The sequence below is a fragment of the Sminthopsis crassicaudata genome, chromosome 4, assembly GCF_048593235.1.
Source record: "Sminthopsis crassicaudata isolate SCR6 chromosome 4, ASM4859323v1, whole genome shotgun sequence".
Taxonomy (NCBI): Eukaryota; Metazoa; Chordata; class Mammalia; order Dasyuromorphia; family Dasyuridae; genus Sminthopsis; species Sminthopsis crassicaudata.
Window position 1 is genome coordinate 194,247,092 of NC_133620.1, and position 21,027 is coordinate 194,268,118.

The 21,027-nt window shown below is 34.5% G+C and overlaps 1 protein-coding gene across 4 annotated transcripts in view; it reads left to right on the plus strand.

Annotated features, from left to right (window-relative positions):
- METTL24 (methyltransferase like 24) overlaps nucleotides 1-21,027 on the plus strand; it is a 204,697-nt gene that overhangs the window by 101,961 nt on the left and 81,709 nt on the right. For all 4 annotated transcript variants that reach the window (XM_074310118.1, XM_074310117.1, XM_074310120.1 and 1 more), the window contains exon 4: nucleotides 20,084-20,312. In XM_074310118.1, coding sequence (XP_074166219.1) covers nucleotides 20,084-20,312 — 229 coding nt within the window. The remainder of the gene's footprint in view (nucleotides 1-20,083; nucleotides 20,313-21,027) is intronic.

Consider the following 21,027-nt stretch of genomic DNA (forward strand, 5'->3'; position numbering starts at 1 on the left):
TTCAAGTGAAGCTAAGTAGGTCAGTAGAAAGAGTACTGGGCCTGGAGTCAGGAGAGCTAAATTCAAATTTAGCCCTAGATAGTAACTCTTTGACTCTGGGCAAGTCACTTAATCCTGTTTGCTTCAATTTCCTTATTTGTAAAATGAGCTGGAGAAGAAAATATCAAATCATTCCAGTATCTTTGTCAAGAAAAGTCAGACATAACTAATTGAGTAAATAACAATGATGTAGTCTATTAAAATATAAATGAATAATAATAATAATAATAAAAGCTCTTCTCAACCTGCCCCTTTCCTGTTTTTCCAGGCTTCTCCATATATTCTGCATTCTAGTCCTACTGAATTACTTGTTGTTCTTCACAAACAACACTCCATCTCCTGTTTCCATGCCTTTACTCTGACTGATCCCCATCCTAGGAATATACTTTTTCTCAGTTCTCATCCTCCAAATCTTCGGTTTCTTTGAAGTCTCATTTCAAGCACTATCTTCTGGTTGAAGCTTTTGCTGCTTCATCCCAACTGCTAGTACATTTCTTTCCAAAACTTATTTATAATAGTTATGTATGTATTCTGTATTCCCCCATTAGAATATAAACTTGTCCAAAGCAGGGTGTTCCATTTGTTTTTGTATCCCAAGCATTTAGTACACTGTTTCACACATAGCAAATTTCTTATTAAGTGTTTTTTCAGTGGTTGCATAGGAGAACAGAAGATAGGGATCCTAAATCTGATTCTCTTAATAGCTGAAATGCTTTTGCCTCTTGATTTCTCCCTACCATGGTTCAGGGTTATGATTCCTTGAGCTCTCCCTGAACAACCATTTATTCGGTCTTCTACCATTTTATCCTTTTCTCTCATCCCAAATGTTTAGTTCCTAGGAGTATTTTCATTTGTTAACCTCTCCTAGTCTCTATATTGTGGGTGCTGGAGGATTCAGAACAATGGAAACAATGGCCATATGGTTGTGGGTTGTTAGAAGTTGACCACTTTATCATAGTGTTCAGTGAGAGATAAGAATCAGTAAAAGGGTAGGAGGAAGCAAATTAAAATGGGTTTTCCAGGTATTAGAGGGAAGGAGAGTGAAGGGATGTATAAATATACCTATCCTCAGATAAGGCAGACAAATCCCAGGGCCACATTTTCAAAAATGTTCTAGTTTCAAAAGTTTTCTGGGAATTGAACTCTGTCATTACAGTTGCTCCTTGGGGAACTGGGGCACATCTGGAAGTAAGAGAGGGATTAAATACCATCTTTCCTGTCTCAGGTGCTATCCTCAGCATTCTTAATAATTAAATCCAGGATAGCTTTAGTAGGATTTCAGGAGCATGAATTAAGTGTTTTTGCTTAAAATTTTTATATCCCTCACCTGCTCATCATTGTTAGAAATCCCTTTAATGGGAGGCAAAGCCATTCAATGATAGAGAGAAGATAGAGAGAAAGACAAGGAGAGAGCTTAAAATGCAAATATGGATGAGAGAATAATTCTTCATTATTTCTACAGCACAGTTCCCTGATTAGATAGAACTGTGTTTCTCCTCCTGTCTCTCTGAATATTTCCCATGTAGAAGGGATACATGTATGTTGTGTCTCTAAGCCCTTAGGTTAATATGTGCAGATAAATATTTATAATTACATAATTATATTTATCAGTAGATAACTACAGAACTGAATTTCTTATAGATTTGACTCTTTGCATCTCTGGCAAAGATAGGTACATTTAAAGGCCTTTTTTTTTTTCTATGTCCATAGTTGAGAATTTGGTCCTTCTATTACTATAAGCATGTCACAAAACATTTATATATGTAAATGCTAATGATGAGGGACAAATGATGAGGCCGGTGATACTGAAGAGGTTCGAGAATTGGGGGAGGGAATCCCCTCTGGTTGGTGCAGGACATATGTGAAAGAATTCACAAACCCGAAGATTGTGTGGCAAAAGAAGGGAATTTTATTGTTCACCAAGAAGGAAACTTTCCTAGCAGGCAAAACTCCTCATTAGGAATTTGGAAATGAGAAGTCAGCTTTGCTAGGAAGACAGACTTCTTAGTGGCAAGGTCCTGTTAGGAAAATGGAAAAGGTTAATATTGAAAAGAGAATATCTTCACAGTGGGCAAAAGTCCTGGCCGGCAGCTTTGCCAAGAAGAGAGCTTCCTTGGCAAAGCATAATTCTGTTTCAGACTTCTGCAAAGATTTGGGGTTTTGAGTTGTCTTTTATTAGCAGTCTGAGGCTTGGGCTTCAATGCCCCAGGTCTAGATTTCCAGTTAAAAAGAGAGTACTCACACAAAACAACTGTTTGGTTATGTATACATATATTGTATTTAATTTATATTCTAACATGTTTAACATGTATTGGTCGATCTATCATCTGGGGAGGGAAGGAGGGGAAAAATTGGAACAAAGGGTTTCGCAATTGTCAATGTTGTAAAATTACTCATGCATATATCTGGTAAATAAAAACTATTAAAAAAAAGAGAGAGAGAGAGAGAGAGAGTATTCAATAGGACTATCAGGTCAAGATCTCCAACTGAATGAGACCACTTAACTTGGGGAGGGCATTGTCTGGGAAAGGTATGCTTTTCCCAGAGGAGACCCTGAGACCCTGAATTTTCCTTCTTGTACAGATTAAAGAGGACACAGTTTTAAAGTTCACCCCATCACTAATGAGTTTGCTCTTAAATACATTTTTCAAAGTATGACATCCAGAATCCAAATTGATCAATTTGTTATATTCATGTTAAAAAGTAGAAGCATCTCAGTTTAGCCTCTGAATAGAGTCATAGTCATCTCCTTTTCCTCTATCTCATTGATCTAGGTTATTTATTGACCCTGATATCACACTGGCACATCTGGGGGTTCCCAGAGATGTATGGCTATGACAGAGCTTTTACTCAAACTGTTTGAGAGTCTTAGGGACAAATCTTGGGTGGATGGGATGCATTCTATTTGTCATTGTTGCTTATAAAGCCCTACTTATATGGTTCTCATTTATATAAACTCAGTCATCATGATGTGATTAATTTTCCCCCCACTCTGCTCTTTCTTTTAATTTTTTCCTCAATAGTATTTTATTTTTTCCAAATATACATATAGTTTTCAATATTAATTTTTCATAAGATTTTGTATTCTAATTTTTCTCCCTTCCTTTCTTATCTCCCTCCTCCTTAACACAGTAAGCACTCTGATATAAATTAAACATGTACAATATGATTAACTCTTAAACACAAAAGCATTTACTTAACAGTAAGGCAAAAGCAAAAATAATTATAACATTATGCTACCACAATATAAAACAAATGAAAGAATGGCTATTATGATGAGGGGAGCCCCAAAACTCTTTCACTCTCTCTCTTGGACTTTGGGGGGAAAGCTTGGGAACTCCCTCAGAGAAGCTCTCCCCTGAAAGATCCGCCCCAGGGAATCAAGATAAAATGGTTTTATTTTGTAATCTGGGTGGGTCTAGTTGAGTCCAAGACCATTCCTTCTTAGCCTGAGCTGGAGATTTCTATCTAATCCTATTGAGTTGGAAATTAGCCCAGAGACACACATTCAATTCCAAGATTTTCTATTCTGATTTCAGCTCAAACTGCTCCCAGCCCCCACCAACAGCTGCCCCCAGCTTCTAGCCAAGGTTTCAATTATAAAAGGGAGCACCTGAACTAAATCCTTGGCAGTAGAGGATCTCAAAGGAGGAATCCTGCCAGGCCAATGAACCTCCCTTGGCATAGCTATCTGTGAGGGATTCTCTGCCCACTGAAAGACAGGGGAGAGTGGGATCACACTTGAATAAGTTCTAGAAGGGAAGAAGACAAGTGAGGACATTGCATGTGTTCAGATAACTCACAATTTTGACTATAGTATTTGATGTCCTTGTTTTCCTCAGGAACCATTTGGAGCCCCATGCAAAACCACTTAGCTGCTTTCTATTCTTTTTGATACTCATTGTTATGCTGTTGGACAAATCCACTACTTTCCTATTTTCCAATTTATGAAAAAATGACAAGCTCTTTTAACTTGGTCATTCTTACAAGGGTACTGAGAAAGTATTGTGTTATTTTAATGGCAAGCAATTCCACTACAAGGAATAGTCTTAGTTTAGCTCTCTGGGAAATTCAGACCTGCCTGATCAGCTCTTCATTCAAAAAGATTCTGAATCTTCTAATCAGTTTTCAATATCTTGTTACCACAAAACAGAACTTATATAAGCAAAACTGCTTAGTTTCCCTCTGCAATACAAACAAGCCCAATAAATTAACACAATTCTGTTTTATTCAATTATATAACAAAGAAACTACAAAACTCTTCTCTTCCTCTCTGCTTTTCCCTCTCAAATCTGAAGCAGGAAGTTGAGATCAAACAAGTAACATTGAGCTAGTGCTGGAGAACAATAGTTTAAATTGTAAGAGAGTTCAGCTTTCTTCCAATCAAGAGGTTTCCAACCTTTTCTTCAGCCAATCTACAAAGAAATATCTCTCATATAATCAACAGCTTTTCTGAGAGTTCAGTGCTCATACAAGGATCTTCTACATTTCCCTTTTGCTGGGTTCTTCATTATTCTGAATTCTTCACTTCTTCTAATGGCTCAAATCAGAGCCTCCAGACATTCCTTCAATGATGAAACTCATGGAACCCAAGTTTCTGTTAGTAATGGAATCAATAACCATCAAGTTTTTTTTTTTATATTCTTCAAAAAGTTATTTGACACATCATCATGTGAGTTTCTCAAATTCTAAAATCACTCACATACCAATGAGCAGAATCCTCACTCCCTTTGTCATTTCTCTGTCCTCAAACACATCCCCTCATTCCATTAATCTAAAAGGCAGTTTTCTACCAGATAAATTTCTTTCTTTCTTTTTCTTTCTTTCTTTCTTTCTTTCTTTCTTTCTTTCTTTCTTTCTTTCTTTCTTTCTTTCTTTCTTTCTTTCTTTCTTTCTTTCTTTCTTTCTTTCTTTCTTTCTTTCTTTCTTTCTTTCTTTCTTTCTTTCTTTCTTTCTTTCTTTCTTTCTTTCTTTCTTTCTTTCTTCTTTCCTTCTTTCCTTCTTTCCTTCTTTCCTTCTTTCCTTCTTTCCTTCTTTCCTTCTTTCCTTCTTTCCTTCTTTCCTTCTTTCCTTCTTTCCTTCTTTCCTTCTTTCCTTCTTTCCTTCTTTCCTTCTTTCCTTCTTTCCTTCTTTCCTTCTTTCCTTCTTTCTTTCTTTCTTTCTTTCTTTCTTTCTTTCTTTCTTTCTTTCTTTCTTTCTTTCTTTCTTTCTTTCTTTCTTTCTTTCTTTCTTTCTTTCTTTCTTTCTTTCTTTCTTTCTTTCTTTCTTTCTTTCTTTCTTTCTTTCTTTCTTTCAACTATCCTCCCATTTTGATAGAAAAGCTGTTTTTTCATACCTGAGTTTGTTTATTTTTCCCACAAATTTTTTTTCTGTCCCTTTCAGCAATGAAACTATTTATGTATACAGAGAGTAGTTCTTTAAAACCCCCTTTTTATACAAAGTCTTACTTTCTGCCATTTTAGCAGTTTTCTTAGACATGAAAGTAGCAGTATTTTATTGCTGTAAATGAGCTATTTAAAGGTGATTATCTTTAAATATGCTATTTATGCTGGTGAATTTTTGAGCCTATAAATCACATTTTTATTTTCTATTCCTTGCTTTATGAAAAAAAATACTATATAACAAAGGCATAAATTAAATTTCTCTAAAATGAATCAGATTTTTACATTAATTTCAGTTTAAAGTGGAGAAATATAAGGGAAAAACTCCATAGATTGTATTGAGAATTTCTGTTCTAATAGAAGTTAGTTGTCCAATATTGGTTAATTTTAATAAAATTATTAGATACTGATGCCCCCTAATGGGGAAGTTAGGTGGTAGAATGGATAGAGCACCCACTCTGGAGTCAGGAAGACCTGAATTCAAATTCAACCTCAGACACTTACTAGCTTTGTGTCAATGATTAATTTACTTAACCCCATTTCCTCAGTTTTGGATCTGTAAAGATGAACTAGGCAAAGGAAATGGCAAACTACTCCAGTATCTTTGCCAGCTCCAATAGGATCATGAAAAGGACATGACTGAAAATAACTGAACAACAATAATTGTACTTTTGCCTCTTTGGCATTATAATTGAAACCTTCTCTTAAAAGTTAATGTTTCCTTTTCACTCTCTTTCAGTATTGCTAATTTTTTAGAAAACCATTGTAGGTACCTTTGGAACTTGCATACTGGCCAATCTCCTTTGTCCTCAGCTCTTGTAAATATAGTCACCTCATTCTTTTGCCCAAGTGTTTCTTCTGTTTAAGTAAAGCTTTACTGTGAAAACATTCAAAGCTAGCAAGTGTGTTTGCCAAGATCTGATATAGCAGAACCTTAAAATGCATGTAACCTTTACATTTTAGACTTTAGTTATGTCAAAATAATTAGGTCACTGCTGTCTAAATGTTGCAAGCTTGAAATTCTTCCCCCCCCTTAAGTACCTACTTACTTGATTCAGAGAAGTGACAATGAAGTTTGAATGAAAATTAAAGATATTTTAATCTTTTAAAATAAATTGGAAATAATTTGAAGGATTCTGATGAAGAATTGGATCTCTTTTGGGTTCACCAAATTTGCAGCTTTAGAAGTAAATGAAGGGGATTCTTTTTTGAATAGTATTTGGTGTTTCCTGATTTCTTCCTAGATTGTGTCCTATTTCTCTTAAAGATAGTGCAAAATCTTATACTATTTCCCAGGTTTTTCAGTTTTAATTCCATTTCCTGTTGTTTTCTTCTGTTATCATAAGATCTTTGAGCTAGAGAAGATGATGTACAGAAGTGGGGATGCCTGAATTCAGTTACTTACTTAAATTGAGAGACTCCTTGTTTTGTTGTTCAATTGTCTGACTCTTCATGAACTCATTTGTGGGTTTCTTGGTGAAGATATTGGAATGATTTTATCATTTTTTTCTCCAATTATTTAATAGATGAGGAAATTAAGGTAAAGAAGGTTAAGTGCCTTGCCCAGGATAAAGTGTCTGAAGCCAGATTTGAACTTACAAAGATGTGTCTTCCCGACTTCAGGCTTGTAATCTTATCTGTTATACCATTCTCTCTTTTTCTATATATTTGAATAACTTGTCCATGCTCTTGCAGCATTACGTAGCTGCTCTCCATGTGGAGGAGTTATTAATGAAAGCAATGATGATTTTCACTGAAAACTGTTCATGGTGTGTGGATAATGCCAATGAACTTTTTTAATCAGAGGAAATCCAACCACTTTAGATTGTGTGTGAAAGGGAGGGAGAGAGGGAGGGAAGAAGGGAAGGAGGGGGAAAGGGAGAGAGAGATAGAAAAGGAAGAAGAGAGGGAGGGGGAAAGGGAAAGGAAAAGGGAGGAGAGAGAGGGAGAGAGAGATAGAAAAGGAAGAAGAGAGGGAGGGGGAGAGGGAAAGGAAAAGGGAGGAGAGAGAGGGAGAGAGAAAAGGAGGGTGAAGATGAGGGTGAGGGAGAGAGAGAGAGAGAGAGAGAGAGAGAGAGAGAGAGAGAGAGAGAGAGAGAGAGAGAGAGAGAGAGAGAGCAGCAGAGAGAAAGAGAGAGAAAGGGGCAGAGAGAGCAAAGAGGTTGAGGCAGAGGCAAGGGCAGGGATAGAAAGGTAGAGACAGAGACAGAGAAGAGAGGCGGAAACAGAGAAAGAGACAGAGTAGAGAGGCAGAGGAGCAAAAAGATTAGTGTAGTATAGTATAGTGTGGGTAAGTATAGGGATTTGTAGAAAAAGGAAAGATCAATATGAATGACTAACACTTTCAGTTTTCAAGATCTACAAAAAGTTTTAGTGTGATTTTAAGTTTTAATAGTTTTTAAACTGAACTAATTTTTTGGGACACTTTATATTTCTAAATAAATAGTTATTAATTTTTAAATATTATTTTTGGAGTAGGGGATAGGAGAGATATAAGGAATTTCCAGGGATGGAAATTTTTTTAATAATAGCTTTTTATTTTCAAACTACATGCAAAACCTTGTGTTCCAAATTTTTCTCCCTCCCTTTCCCTACTTCCTTCCCTAGACAGCCAAGTAATCCAATGTATGATAAACATGTACAATTTTTCTATACATATTTCCACATTTATCATGTTGTACAAGAAAAATCAAATCAAAAAGGGAAAAAATGAGAAAAAAACAAAACCAAGGAAACAACAAAAGTGTGAAAAAATTGTGTTGTGATCTACATTCAGTTTCAATAGCCTTCTTTTTGGATGTAGTGGACTCTCTCCATCACAAGTCTGTTGGAATTGGATTGAATCACCTCATTGTTGAAAAGAGCCACATCCATCAGAATTGATCATAATATAATATTTTTCCTGTGTACAATGTACTCTTGATTCTACTCATTTCACTTAGCATTAGTTCATGTAAATCTCTAATGATCATCCTTCTGATCCTTTTTTATAGAACAATAATATTCCACAACATTCATATTATGAAAATTAGCCGTTCCCCATTGATGAGCATTCACTCAATTTCCAGTTCCTTGATACTACAAAAAAGGCTGCCACAAACATTTTACACATGTAGGTCATTTTTCCCTTCTTTATGATCTCTTTGGGATACAGGCCCAGTAAAGACACTGCTGGATTAAAGGGGATGCACAGTTTGATAGTCCTTTAAACATAGTTCCAAATTGCTCTCCAGAATGGTTGGATCATTTCACAACTACATCAACAATGTATTAGTGTCCCAGTTTTTCCATAGCCCCTCCAACATTTATCGTTATCTTTTCCTAACATCTTAGCCGATATGAGAGGTGTATAGTGGTACCTTAGAGTTGTCTTAATTGACATTTCTCTAATGAATAGTGATTTAGAGCATTTAAAAAATATGACTAGAAAGGGTTTTAATTTCTTCATATGAAAATTGTCTGTTCATTTCCTATGACTTTTTATCAATTGGAGAATGGCTTGTATTCTTATAAATTTGAGTCAATTCTCTATTTATGTTAGAAATTAAGCCTTTATCAGAACCCTTGAATGTAAAGATTTTCCCCCAGTTTTCTGCTTCCCTTCTAATCTTGTCTGCATTGGATTTATTTATACAAAGAAATTTTAATTTAATGTAATCAAAATTATCCATTTTACATTTCATACTGTACTCTAATTCTTCTTTAGCCATCAATTCCTTCCTTCTCCATAGCTCTAAGAGGTGAACTATCCTTTGTTCTTCTAATTTGTTTATAGTATCAGTATTTATATCTAAATCAGGAACCCATTTTGACCTTATCTTGGTAGAGGGTATTAAAAGTTGTTCAATATCTAGTTTCTGTTATACTATTTTTTAATTTTCTCAGAAATTTTTGTCAAATAGTTCTTACAGGGATGAAATTTTAATAACACAGAGTGGTAATAAAGTTACCTGGAAAATTTAAGGTAAGTGATGACTTATTCAAGATCGCAGAGCCTATATGTGTCAGAGTAGATATTTGAATCCAGGCTTTCCAGACTCCAAAGCTGACTAGTTATCCTTTTGCCAGAATGCTTCTCAATCAATGAATAAATCATTTATTAAGCACCTCATATATATCAGGCTAAGCTCTGGGGTACACAAAAGGGCACTTAGCTTTTGATAAGTCCCAGTCTTGGGTGGGTGGGGGGCTTCAATACTTCATTATACTTTTTGCTATACTTTCCAGGATTGTATATGTAGCACAAATATAGGCTCTGGAATCACTCTTCCAACTCTTAATATGTGATTATTATTACTACTGTTGTTATTCTCTTTTACTACAAAAATCCCTGGTATGAGAGTAGGCTCAAACTTAAAGTGGTCACTAGCAAAACATTTCTCCTGCTAGATTCACTTTTGGGTGCTAAATAGCTGGTAGAATAATTATTATTTTGTTTGCAAAACACAGTATATTTGCTACAGGACAGAATCAAGCAGATAGTTTCTCCAAGGTATTCTATCTCATTGGACACAGTTGTTGTGTCTCTGCCCTAAAATTCTATTGATGGACCTCTGGGGCTCACCTGACATTTCAAAACTCATAAGGTTGTAACCTGGTCTGTTCCATCTTTGATACACAGGGAAAAAAAACAAACAGAAAGACAGAAAAAAGAAAAAATGCCACATAGTCTTTTTTTTTAAAGACATTTCCATATTTATCATATTGTGCAAAAAAAAAATCAGATCAAAAGGGAAAAACCCATTAGAAAGGGGGAAAAACCAAGCAAATAACAACAAAAAAGATGAAAACACTATTCTTTGTTTCACATTTAGTCTCCATAGTTCTTGCTCTGGATGTGGATGGCAATTTCCATCCCCAGTTTTTTGGAATTGCCTTGAATCACTGTCAAGTCCATCACAGTTGATCATTACATAATCTTATTATTATTATTGTTAAGGATCATGCCTAAATATGAAGAAACAGGTCGATTCTGCAAAAGCCCCCATAGCAGTAAATCATAGCATACTTGAAGGAATTGCAAATAAGCCTTTATTAGTGTAGATGTTGCTTGTGAATGGGAATGAAATAAATTGGAGGAAAGAGGGAAGAGGGGGAGGTCAGAGAATGCAACTGCCTCTCAGTCTCCTTGTATCATTAGCATCCTCTTATATGAAGGGATCTATTCTGCTGATCAGAATTAAATCCTAGCAGCCACTAACAGGTAACTCCTATAACAATTATTGTGTACAATGTTCTCTTGGTTCTGCTCGATTCACTCAGCTTCAGTACATGTAAGCCTTTCGAGACTTTTCCAGCCTACTGATCATTTCTTATAGAGCAATAATAATCCATTACATTCATATACCATAATTTATTTAGCCATTCCCCAATTGATGGACATCCACTCAATTTTCAGTTCCTTGCCACTAAAAAAAGGACTGCTATTTTTTTCATCTATGATTCCTTTCCCCTTTTTAATGATCTCTTTAGGATACAGATCCAATAGTGGCACTGCTGGGTCAAAGGATATGCACAATTTTATAACCCTTTGGGCATAGTTCCAAATTGCTCTTCAGAATGGTTGTATTAGTTCACAACTCCACCAACAATGTATCAGCATCCCAATTTTCCCACATTTATCATTATCTTTTCCTGTCATCTTAGCCAATCTGACAGGTGTAAAATGGTACCTCAGAGTTGCTTTAATCTTCATTTCTCTGATCAATAGTGATTTAGAGCATTTTTTCACATGACTAGAAATGGCTTTAATTTCTAAGGTAATGTGTTCTTAACAATATTGGCAACCAGACTAAGGACTTAACAGCATCTCTTTCTCCTCCCTTAAATATCCCTAGGCTATTGAAAGAGCTTTATCCATGCCTTTTGTATGCCCATTTAGTTCCCATTCAGTAGTCAACTAGAAGCTTTTTCATCACTTACTAAAAGACAAGAAAATGCCTCAGAATACTTGTTCATGGACAGCAGAATCTTTTTACTGTGCATAGCTATATGTTGTCTCACCATCCTGCAGAGGTAGCAGATAGAAAACATTATGCATGCTCCAAGAACTAACCCCTCAATGTCCAGTCTTCCTATTACAAATATATTAAAATGACTGAACAAAATGGAAAACAAATCCTTTTTCACAGAATCTTAGAATTGTATGTAACCCCAGACATTATCTAGTACATATCTGATGCATGAGTCCTGAGGAAATGGCTATCCAGTCTTTGCTCCAATAAGAAGGGAAACTACTATCTCTTGAAGGAGGCCAGTAACTCTAATTGTATTGAAGGTTTTTTTTGGTTTTATTTTCTTATTTCCTGAGAGTGAATCTAAATCCATTCTTTCGCAACTTTTACCAACCTTCTCCTGGTTCTGCCTTCTCTAGGTGAACAGACCAAGTATAATCCCTCTTCTCTGTGATAATCCTTTAAACATTCTTTATTCATATATTCAATATTCATATGTATTCATATAAATATTCAATATTCATATATTCCCCTTAAAGCTTCAGTTAATTCTCATTTTGGGAGATCTAGAGGCCGTTATCTATGCTGGTTACTCTCCTTTCCTGGAAATTCTACAGTTATCAACATCTTTACCTCCTCTAGAATTCCAGAGTCAATGTGACTTAGTATATCTAGTCCTAGGACTAGGAAGGAAGAAGATTCCCTCTGGCTCCTGCATTTCCTCATTTGACTATATTTTCATAATATTTTCACAATTCCCTTCTATGCTTACTCTTTCACTTTTCACATAGCCTGTTCCCACTGCCAATATTTATAAACTTTGTGACACATTATCTGAGTCTCCATTTCCCTTATTTGTTAAAATGGAAAATCATAAGAAAATCACAGAGTTTTTATGAGCATCAGATAAAATAATGTTATTTTTAACTAGGTAATACTAACACACGAACCAATTCATACCTACAATAATCCCTCCCAATTCCTTTTAAGCATGCTGCTTATTTGTTTTCTTATTTTTAAAGTTTGTTACCTTATTAATTCCTTATCAATTTCAGAGTCAATCAAAGGATTTTGATATTACTTCATAAATTACTATCTTTCTCACTTAGTAGTTGTTCAGTTAGCTCAGTCTTCTGCTCCTTTCTTAGATTATCTCCTTTCACTTAATCCTGAATAATAATAATAATAATAAATAACACAGCCACATAAATATTTAAACAATATATTAGCAGCGAGGAAGGTCACAGCCATAAAATGGATAACTTTTTAGACTGAGGATGCAAGACATTAAAAATTCCTTCAATGTTTTATCAACAGCTATTTTTGGGATCTGAAAGGCAGGGGAAAGCAGTTATTTGCTAGACTTCTCACCCATGACTAACAACTAGTTCTTTTAAAACATTGGATTCACAGTTTAGTAAATCAGTTCTGTTCAATTCCTTTCAGAGTTAACATTCTAAAAAATTCTCCTCTGAAATGGCAGTGAACTACCTTCCCCCCCCCCACCCCCACACAGAACAAGATTTAATTCAGTTCAATTCTCATCAGGAATGAGAGTTGAACTTATTCTCCTTCAGTAATTCTCTTCAGTGTCTTCACAAGAAAGGCAATTAAAGTCTCTCAAAGACAACACTCAGTTGTCCAAGTATCTCAAAGATTCTCTCTTCAGAAGTACTTAACTGTCAATCTCCTCAAAATGACAGTCCTGTTAATCTTCTCTCAATTCCTCACCACAAACTATACAAACCTTCATAGTTAATGTCAGTCTCTAAGATTCTCTTCCCTCTCCATGATAAAATATCTATGAGAGGGGCTGTGGAAACAGATTACATTTATAAAGTACCATGCAAATTTTAGAGTATCCCCTAAGTATCAGTTATTATAGTTATATGACATGAGTTTGAGACAGTTTACTATCATTATCGCCTTGGATTTCCTCCAGTTTTTTTTAATATCTTTCCTTTAATGTGACAATCAAAACTGAACAGAATATTCCAAATGTGGTCTGACCAAGATTTAGTACAACATATTTACCTCCATATTTTGGACACAATTCCTTCATTCATGGTTAAGGTTCTGGGGAGCCATATCATGCTGTTAGTTTTCATATCACTTGAATTCCACTAAAACCCTTGTACCTTTTTCCAATGAGCTACTGTTGAGACATGTTTATTGCATCTTTTTTAAGATGATTTTTAAAACTCAAGGATAGGACCTTATATTTATCACTATCAAATGTCATCTTATTATATTTAGCCCAACATTCTAGCCTGTCAAAAGTTTTTTGTATTCTGAGTCTCTACTCTAGTATTGTTTATCCCTCCCAGTCTCGTGTCTTCTGCAAATTGATAAGCATGTCTTGTACCCGTTTATTCCAGAAAGTGATAAAAATGTTAAAATACTACAGGACCAAGCAGAAATTCTTGAATCACTCCATTTGAGTCTTCCTTCAAAGAACCATTAATAACTATATTTGAGATCTAGTTATTCAAGCAGTCCTGAATCATTCTATTTTCTAATCCATATCTCTCCATGTTTTCTAAAAGAAGAAAAGCCTTAGTCAAAAGATCTATAGAAACTAAAGTATTTCCCTAATCTTCTAGCTTAGTGATATAGTAAAGAAAACAAAAGAAAGAACATAAGGTTAGTGTAGCATAACATTTCCTTAACAATAATATTGATAGCATTTCTATAGCATTTTAAGGCTAGCAAAGCACTTTAGAAATAGTATCTCATTTTTTTTTTTACTCAGAAAACCATAAAATGTAGGTAGTATTATTATCACCATTTTACAGTTTAAGTGATTGAGGCAGACAGGAGTCAAGTGACTTGCCTAAGTCATACCATTAGAAAATTTCTGAGGCTAATTTGAAGCTCTTTTAGATCTTTCTGACACCAGGTCCAGTATTCTCTCAAATACACACCAAGCTACTTCTTTATGATCTCTGCTTCCTTTTCTAAATATCCACTAACCATCCTTTTAATAATACATTCTAGGATTTTCCTAGGAATTAAAGTCCAGCTTACTGACTTCTTTCCCCCCCACATTTTTTTTAAAGAGATATTTGTCTTAATTTAATTCCATAATCTTTTCCCTATTTTGGGGGATCTTTCAAATATCACTAAAATGGCTCAGTTCATTATCTTTGCCAGTTTTCTCAGCACAGTAAGAAGTATTTCTTATAGTCCTGTAGAATGAATAAAAAGTAGTGAAGTACTTTATTACTATATGTATCTTGGTTATTGACTCCGGTAGCTATTTTTTGTTCATTCTTTCCCATCTAAAGATTGTTCTCTTTGGCAGAGGAAGCATAAGTGATAGAAACTGCATAAATCTGCCACATCTCATCATCTCTTTATCCATTATCATTATCTTTTCTACCCTGAAGCAGTAATTCTTTATTTTCTCTGATCTTTGTTCCAAGTACAGTTTTTTTTTTAAGCCAGATTTTTATTGTTCTCAGATTTCCTCATTAACTCTAGCTCCTTTAAAATTTTAGTACTCCTGAAAGCTACTCCTATTGGATTGTGCTATTATTTTTTTTTAATCCTTCTTTAATAACTCCTCTTTGCTTTAATCTTTTAAAAATTCTAACCTGTTTGATATGTACCCAGTGAATATGGATTCATATTGTTTTATTTAGCAAAATCCAACTTTTACTCATCACTGTGCCTAATTCTTTTTTTTTTTTTTTTTGATCTTTTAATTTTGCCCTAATATATTGTTGTTTTGGGAAGTTATTGAGTTCCCTTTGGCTTATTCTCATTTCCAATGAGTCCATTATTTGAATAATTTTTTTTACCTCCACAGTTTAAACTATTTTTCTATTGTTTTACTTCCTAGACTCTAATTTCATTTTTTCCTCTTCATTTTTTGAGGTATTCTTATAGATCTTGTAGCTAAGCCTTTTTTCTCTCTTATAAGACTCTGCTTACATTTCTTTTTTTTTAATTTTTATTTTTTATTACAACCTTTTATTTACAAAACATATGTATGAGTAATTTTTCAACACTGAACCTTATAAAACCTGTCTCAAATTTCCCCCTCCTTCTCTCCCCCAGGTGGCAGATTATCTAATACATTTTAAATACATTAAAATATATGTTAAATCCAATATATGTATACATATTTATACAGTTATCTTGCTGCACAAGAAAAATTGTATTAAGAAAGAAAAAATAAACGTGAGAAAGAAAACAAAAGTGCAAGAAAACAACAGAAAAAGTGAAAATGCTATGTTGTGCTCCACATTCAGTACCCATGGTCCTCTCTCTGTATATTGTGTTGTTAGTGTCTTCTTTTCTACACATTTTTTCCAACTTCAGTTCTTGATTTAGAATTTGTTTCAAAGTAGTATTCTATACCCTGCCACAAGGCTTTATTTGACTTCATTTTTTCAAGAGTCATATCATTGGTTTTCATTTCCCATCTTGTGCTTAGCTTCAGCGTTCTGACAGGCCTTGGAATCTCTTCTCTTGGCTATTTTGGTCAAGGATGGTAGATTGTGCAATTGATTTGGTCCCAGACCTAGATTCAAGAATATTTGAGTTCAAATCTGATCTCAAACACTTGCTAGCTGTATGACCCTGGACAAGTCACTTGCCTCAGTTTCCTCATCTGGAAAATGAGCTGGAAAAGGAAATGGCAAACCATTCCAGTATCTTTGCTAAGAAAACCTCAAATGAGTTCACAAAAATTTGAACATGCCTTAAAGACAGCCAAACAATAAATATTTGGTTAACTATAGTCATCCTTAGCCAAGAGCCTGTCATAATTTATGGCATGGTCAAAATCAGTGCTTAATGATGTATCCTATAAGAATAAATGAGACAACATTTGTAAAGCACTTAACAGTGTCTGGCATATAATAGACACCTAATAAATGCTTGTTTGTCTCTTCTCACTGAATGTTCATCCAGTAAGTATTTGTAGACTTAGAAATTGATGAAATATTTTTTAAAATTCTTCATTTCTTGAATCCTTGGTTAAAAAAGTTACTAATTCTATAGTGGTTTCTATTTCTCTTAATTTAAGACTATCCACAGAAGAAATTATATCAAACATTTTACTCCCAAAGGAGCATCTACAAATCCCCTTACTAAGTATCATTTTAAAATGATGTTTCAAATCAAATTACAATATTTCTAAACCTGAGAGAATGCCTTGCAACAGGAAATGCTTTGTTTATCTAGATTAAGCATATTTTAATGCACACACACATGAGAGAGAGAAAGAAAGAAAGAAAAAAAGAGGGAGAGGGAGAGAAAGAAAAAGAGAGGGAAGCAGGGAGAGGGAGAGGAAGGGAAAAACAGAGAGAGGGGGAGGGAGAGAGAAAGAGAGAGATGGAGCCAGGTGCATTCCAAAAGTTCCTGTGAATAGAGCAATCTATTACTGACAACTCAGCTCTTTGGTTCATCATTGCTGGCTTCTTCTATAACTGTGTGGCACCTGGGTACTTTGCACCTGAGGCCCTCAGCAAAATTTTCTGAGATTCATGGTACTCTGCAGTACTATATCACTAAAAATACTGATGGCTTACTTTACAATGCCCAGAAATGTATTTACTAGTAAGCCAAATGAGAACAATTCATTCAAAGCAAATGAATTTATTTAATGAATAACATAGTTTAAAAAGTAGCAAAATATTTCTCTCATAAACTTATCCAGGTCTTTATTGGGGAAGAATAGACATGCCTAAGAAACTTATACTGAAGGATCTGCAGGTAGGGAACATATGACCAAGGTGACTCATTCTCTCCAAATCTAATACCATAGAATTGTTTTTATGTTCTGATAATATTACCTTATAGAGTTATTTCTACTAGGCCTATTCTTTATTGGTTTCATGTGTAAGTTTCTATCAAGCATTTCATCTCTGTGGGATACGTAGAATTTGTTCCCTGCTGGTCTCATGTAATTTCTATTAGGTTGTGAGTTCTGCAGCTCTTTTCTCTATTACCAATTTTGAACTTTATATCGTCAGAACACGCCAGTAATTTTGTTCTTTTCTATTGGAATATCACATTGTAGAGATCCTCTCCCTCTTCACAATAGACTAATTAATAGTTTTGTAGTTAGAGCTGTGGTGTTCAGCCATAGGCAGAGTTCTCCTGGGGACAAAACTAAGTTTGATTTTTGAATTTCCTCATTCAAGCCTCTATTCAATTTAGGATTAGAAAGTCCTCAATTCCTATTTAATAGTCATTGTTTATTAGCTGGCTACACCTTTTACTTAATTATGTGTATGTGGCCAGAAACAGGCTATCTTGTAGTTGCAGGTATTTGTATTCATGTACCAGTTTCACTGGAAGATAGAATGTATGTATAGAAGGGATGTATGAGAAATGTTAGGGCTTCACATCACAAGAGTTGTGGGATATATTACATAGTAATAATGGCACTAGACTTCATAGAGAGATAGGTAGGGAATAGATACAAATTAACCAACTAGCTAACAATCAAAAAGCATTTATTATACACCTATTGTATGCCAGGCACATACTATAGAAGAATGCTAGAATCTAGCAAGATCAAGAAAAGGTAAAGATGAGGTGGAGGATATCACAGAAGTTGAAATTCTAGTCAAATAAAATTGGAGATGATGAGTGGAAAGTAGAAGGTAAAAAACTAACAACACATGGCGATAACAGAACTGTAGTATTAAAAAGGAAGGAGAAGAAAGGATGATGAAGACTTGACTTATTTAAATAAAGCCACATAAATAGTTTTGAAATCTTGTCTAGTTGATTTAAAACAATGCTTTACTTGCATGAATTTGAATTTGTAATTTCTGAATTAGTGGAATCCAGAGTAATATATTTTTGTTAAACTGGCTTCTATTTTTGATTCATGTCTCTGTCTACAATAAATTTTAGAATTATCCTGTATCACCTCTAGTTAATGTGCTTTGAGTAGAGAAGTCATAAAATATGGGTGATAAGATTATGTTGCACTTGCACTTTCTTGGTTAATTGCATATTTTTGTTCTTTATTCAAAATGTTATTTGAATTAATTTATAATAATGATGGCATTAATTAATTAATATTAGGTTAACATTTAGCTAATTATCTAAGGTTTCTTTAGAGCACTTTATCTTATGAACTCTCATAACAACAGTGAAGTGGATTATATTATTATAATACCCATTTTACAGATGTGAAAATGTAAGCTCACAGGTGTTAAATAATTTGGCCAAGATCACAGATAGTAAGTATCAGAGGAAAGGATTAAAATTTTGGTCTTTCTGACTCCAAGGCCAGAACTCTAATCATTATGTCAAATTTTGTAGTGAATAGAATGTTGCGTTTGACCTAATAAGTATGGAAGATTCTTGTGGAAATTGTAAATTCATAGAATATGTTATTTTGCCCATGATATACAAATAAGCTACTTAGGAGATACTAAATAAATGTTAATAGATACTGCTTTCCTTCCCACCTTTGGGTTATTTATATGAGTACTTATGCTATATATTCAAGGAGATACACAATTACACAGATACATAAGCAACACATATGATGAGCATACTTTCCATTAACATTCCCATTTTCTGTATATACATGCTTGACTGGAACATACTACCCAAGGAAACACCCACTATCTCAGTCAGTCTGGTAGAGTTGGATGACATAATGTCATAGACAATTATAGCTCAAAGAGCCTTGAATGTCATTTAATTCTATTCCATTTTATAGAAGTGACTGAGAGATTTAATAACCCATAGTCACCCATTAATGTAGAGGCTGGATACAAAACCAAATCTATGTTTTTTTTTTTCCCAACCAGGTCTCTGATTAATGTAACTAATGAATTCCATGAAATGGTTACATGTATTTGAATTACTACTACTTGAAGTTATAATTGTGTTATTATTTACACTAAATGGGACCTGACTATTTCTGGAAGAGGGAAGTTGTTGCTACTTATTCATACTTATATATTCATACTTATTCATATTCTCTCTCTCTCTCTTTCTCTTTCTCTCTCTTTCTCTTTCTCTCTCTCTCTCTCTGTTCGCCCCCTGAGGCAATTGGAGTTAAGTGACTTGTCCAGGGTCACACAGCTAGGAAGGGTTAATGTCTGAGGTCAGATTTGAACTCAGATCCTCCTGACTTCAGGGCTGGTGCTCTATCCACTGCACTAATTAGCTGCCCTGATGATTGTTCTTAAAAGAAGTCTTTTAAGAGATTTCCTCAATACATGTTGAGAATATTCTAAGCAGTGAGGTAGCTAGATGGCACAGTGAATAGAACACCTCTCTGAAGTCAGGAGAACCTGAGTTCAAATTCGGCCTCAAACACTTAATATTTCCTGGCTGTGTAATCTTGGGCAAGTCACTTAACCACAATCCTCTTAGCAATATATTTAAAAAATAACTTTGAAATTCTTTAGGATTCTGATTCATATTATGTTAACCATGGAATTCAGTGGAATGAAGATGCAGCATGCTTCTGACAGAAATGATCAATTTAAAATGCTGAGATAGATACATATTTTTGGAAAAGGCTAATGTGGGAATTTGTTTGGTCAGACTATATAGATATGTATTGAGGGTTTTTTTTAAATTGCTCAATTGGAAGAATAATCAGAGATCAATTAATTTCAAAATACTTGTAAATATTAAATTCAACAATTATTCTTTTAAAAGGAATGGTTGTCTTTTATTTTCACTTATATTTGTGATTTTTAAAACTCTTTTTTTTAATAGATTGGGAAATGAAGATACTCATTTTGAATTGAGCATGGCCAGTGGTGGATGTGAAGTACACCGTTTTGATCCTAGTATTAAATCAGCTCACGTGCAGGAGAGTCAACATCTTTGGTTTCATCGCCTATCCATTGATTGGAGGGATCCCCATCCAGCCATTGCTGTCCACAAACTACAGAGTAACACGAAAAAACTGGGAACCATCTTGAATGAATTTGGACACAATAAGGTCAGAATTCAGCATTTAGTTTTATAGTGGCATTCTTTGTATCAGAATCATGAATGTTATGAAGTTCCCAGGTGCATTTTGGGACAAGTGTGCCACTTTTTTTTAACTGCTTCTTCCAGGAAATCTGAGAATATGTATATATGGCATCTACTTGTATATAGATTTTTTTAAAAGGAAAGAATTAAACCTAAGCAAATTCTTTTGCCTTTCTGACAAAATAAGCATTTATTAAAAGCCTACTATGTACTTAGTACTATACTAAGTATTTAATAATTATTATCTGATTTAATCCTCACAATGTGAGGTATATACTATAATTATTATTATTCCTCTTTTACAATTGGGAAGACTGAGGCAGATATGTTAAGTGATTTGCCCAAGGTCATACAGCTAATTTCTGAAGTTGAATTTGAACTCAGATCTTTGTGATTTCAGTCCCACTCTACCCACTTGTACTACTCATAGGACCCTATTTTGATGAAATTTGGAAGGAACCTCTCTCTGATCCTCTGGTCTTCTGGCTAAGCCTTTTCTTTATGAAAAAAAATTTCAATGACAACATTCTGGGTCCAAAGTGAGGAAATATGAAGAGAATCTTTGCCATAGAATGGATCTTTTGGTTGTGTCTGGCTTAAGTGGTATTTTGTAGTTTCTAGGTATTAGGAAGAGATTCCAGAGAAATAGTTTTGGTAGGTACAAAACCAAATATTTCGCT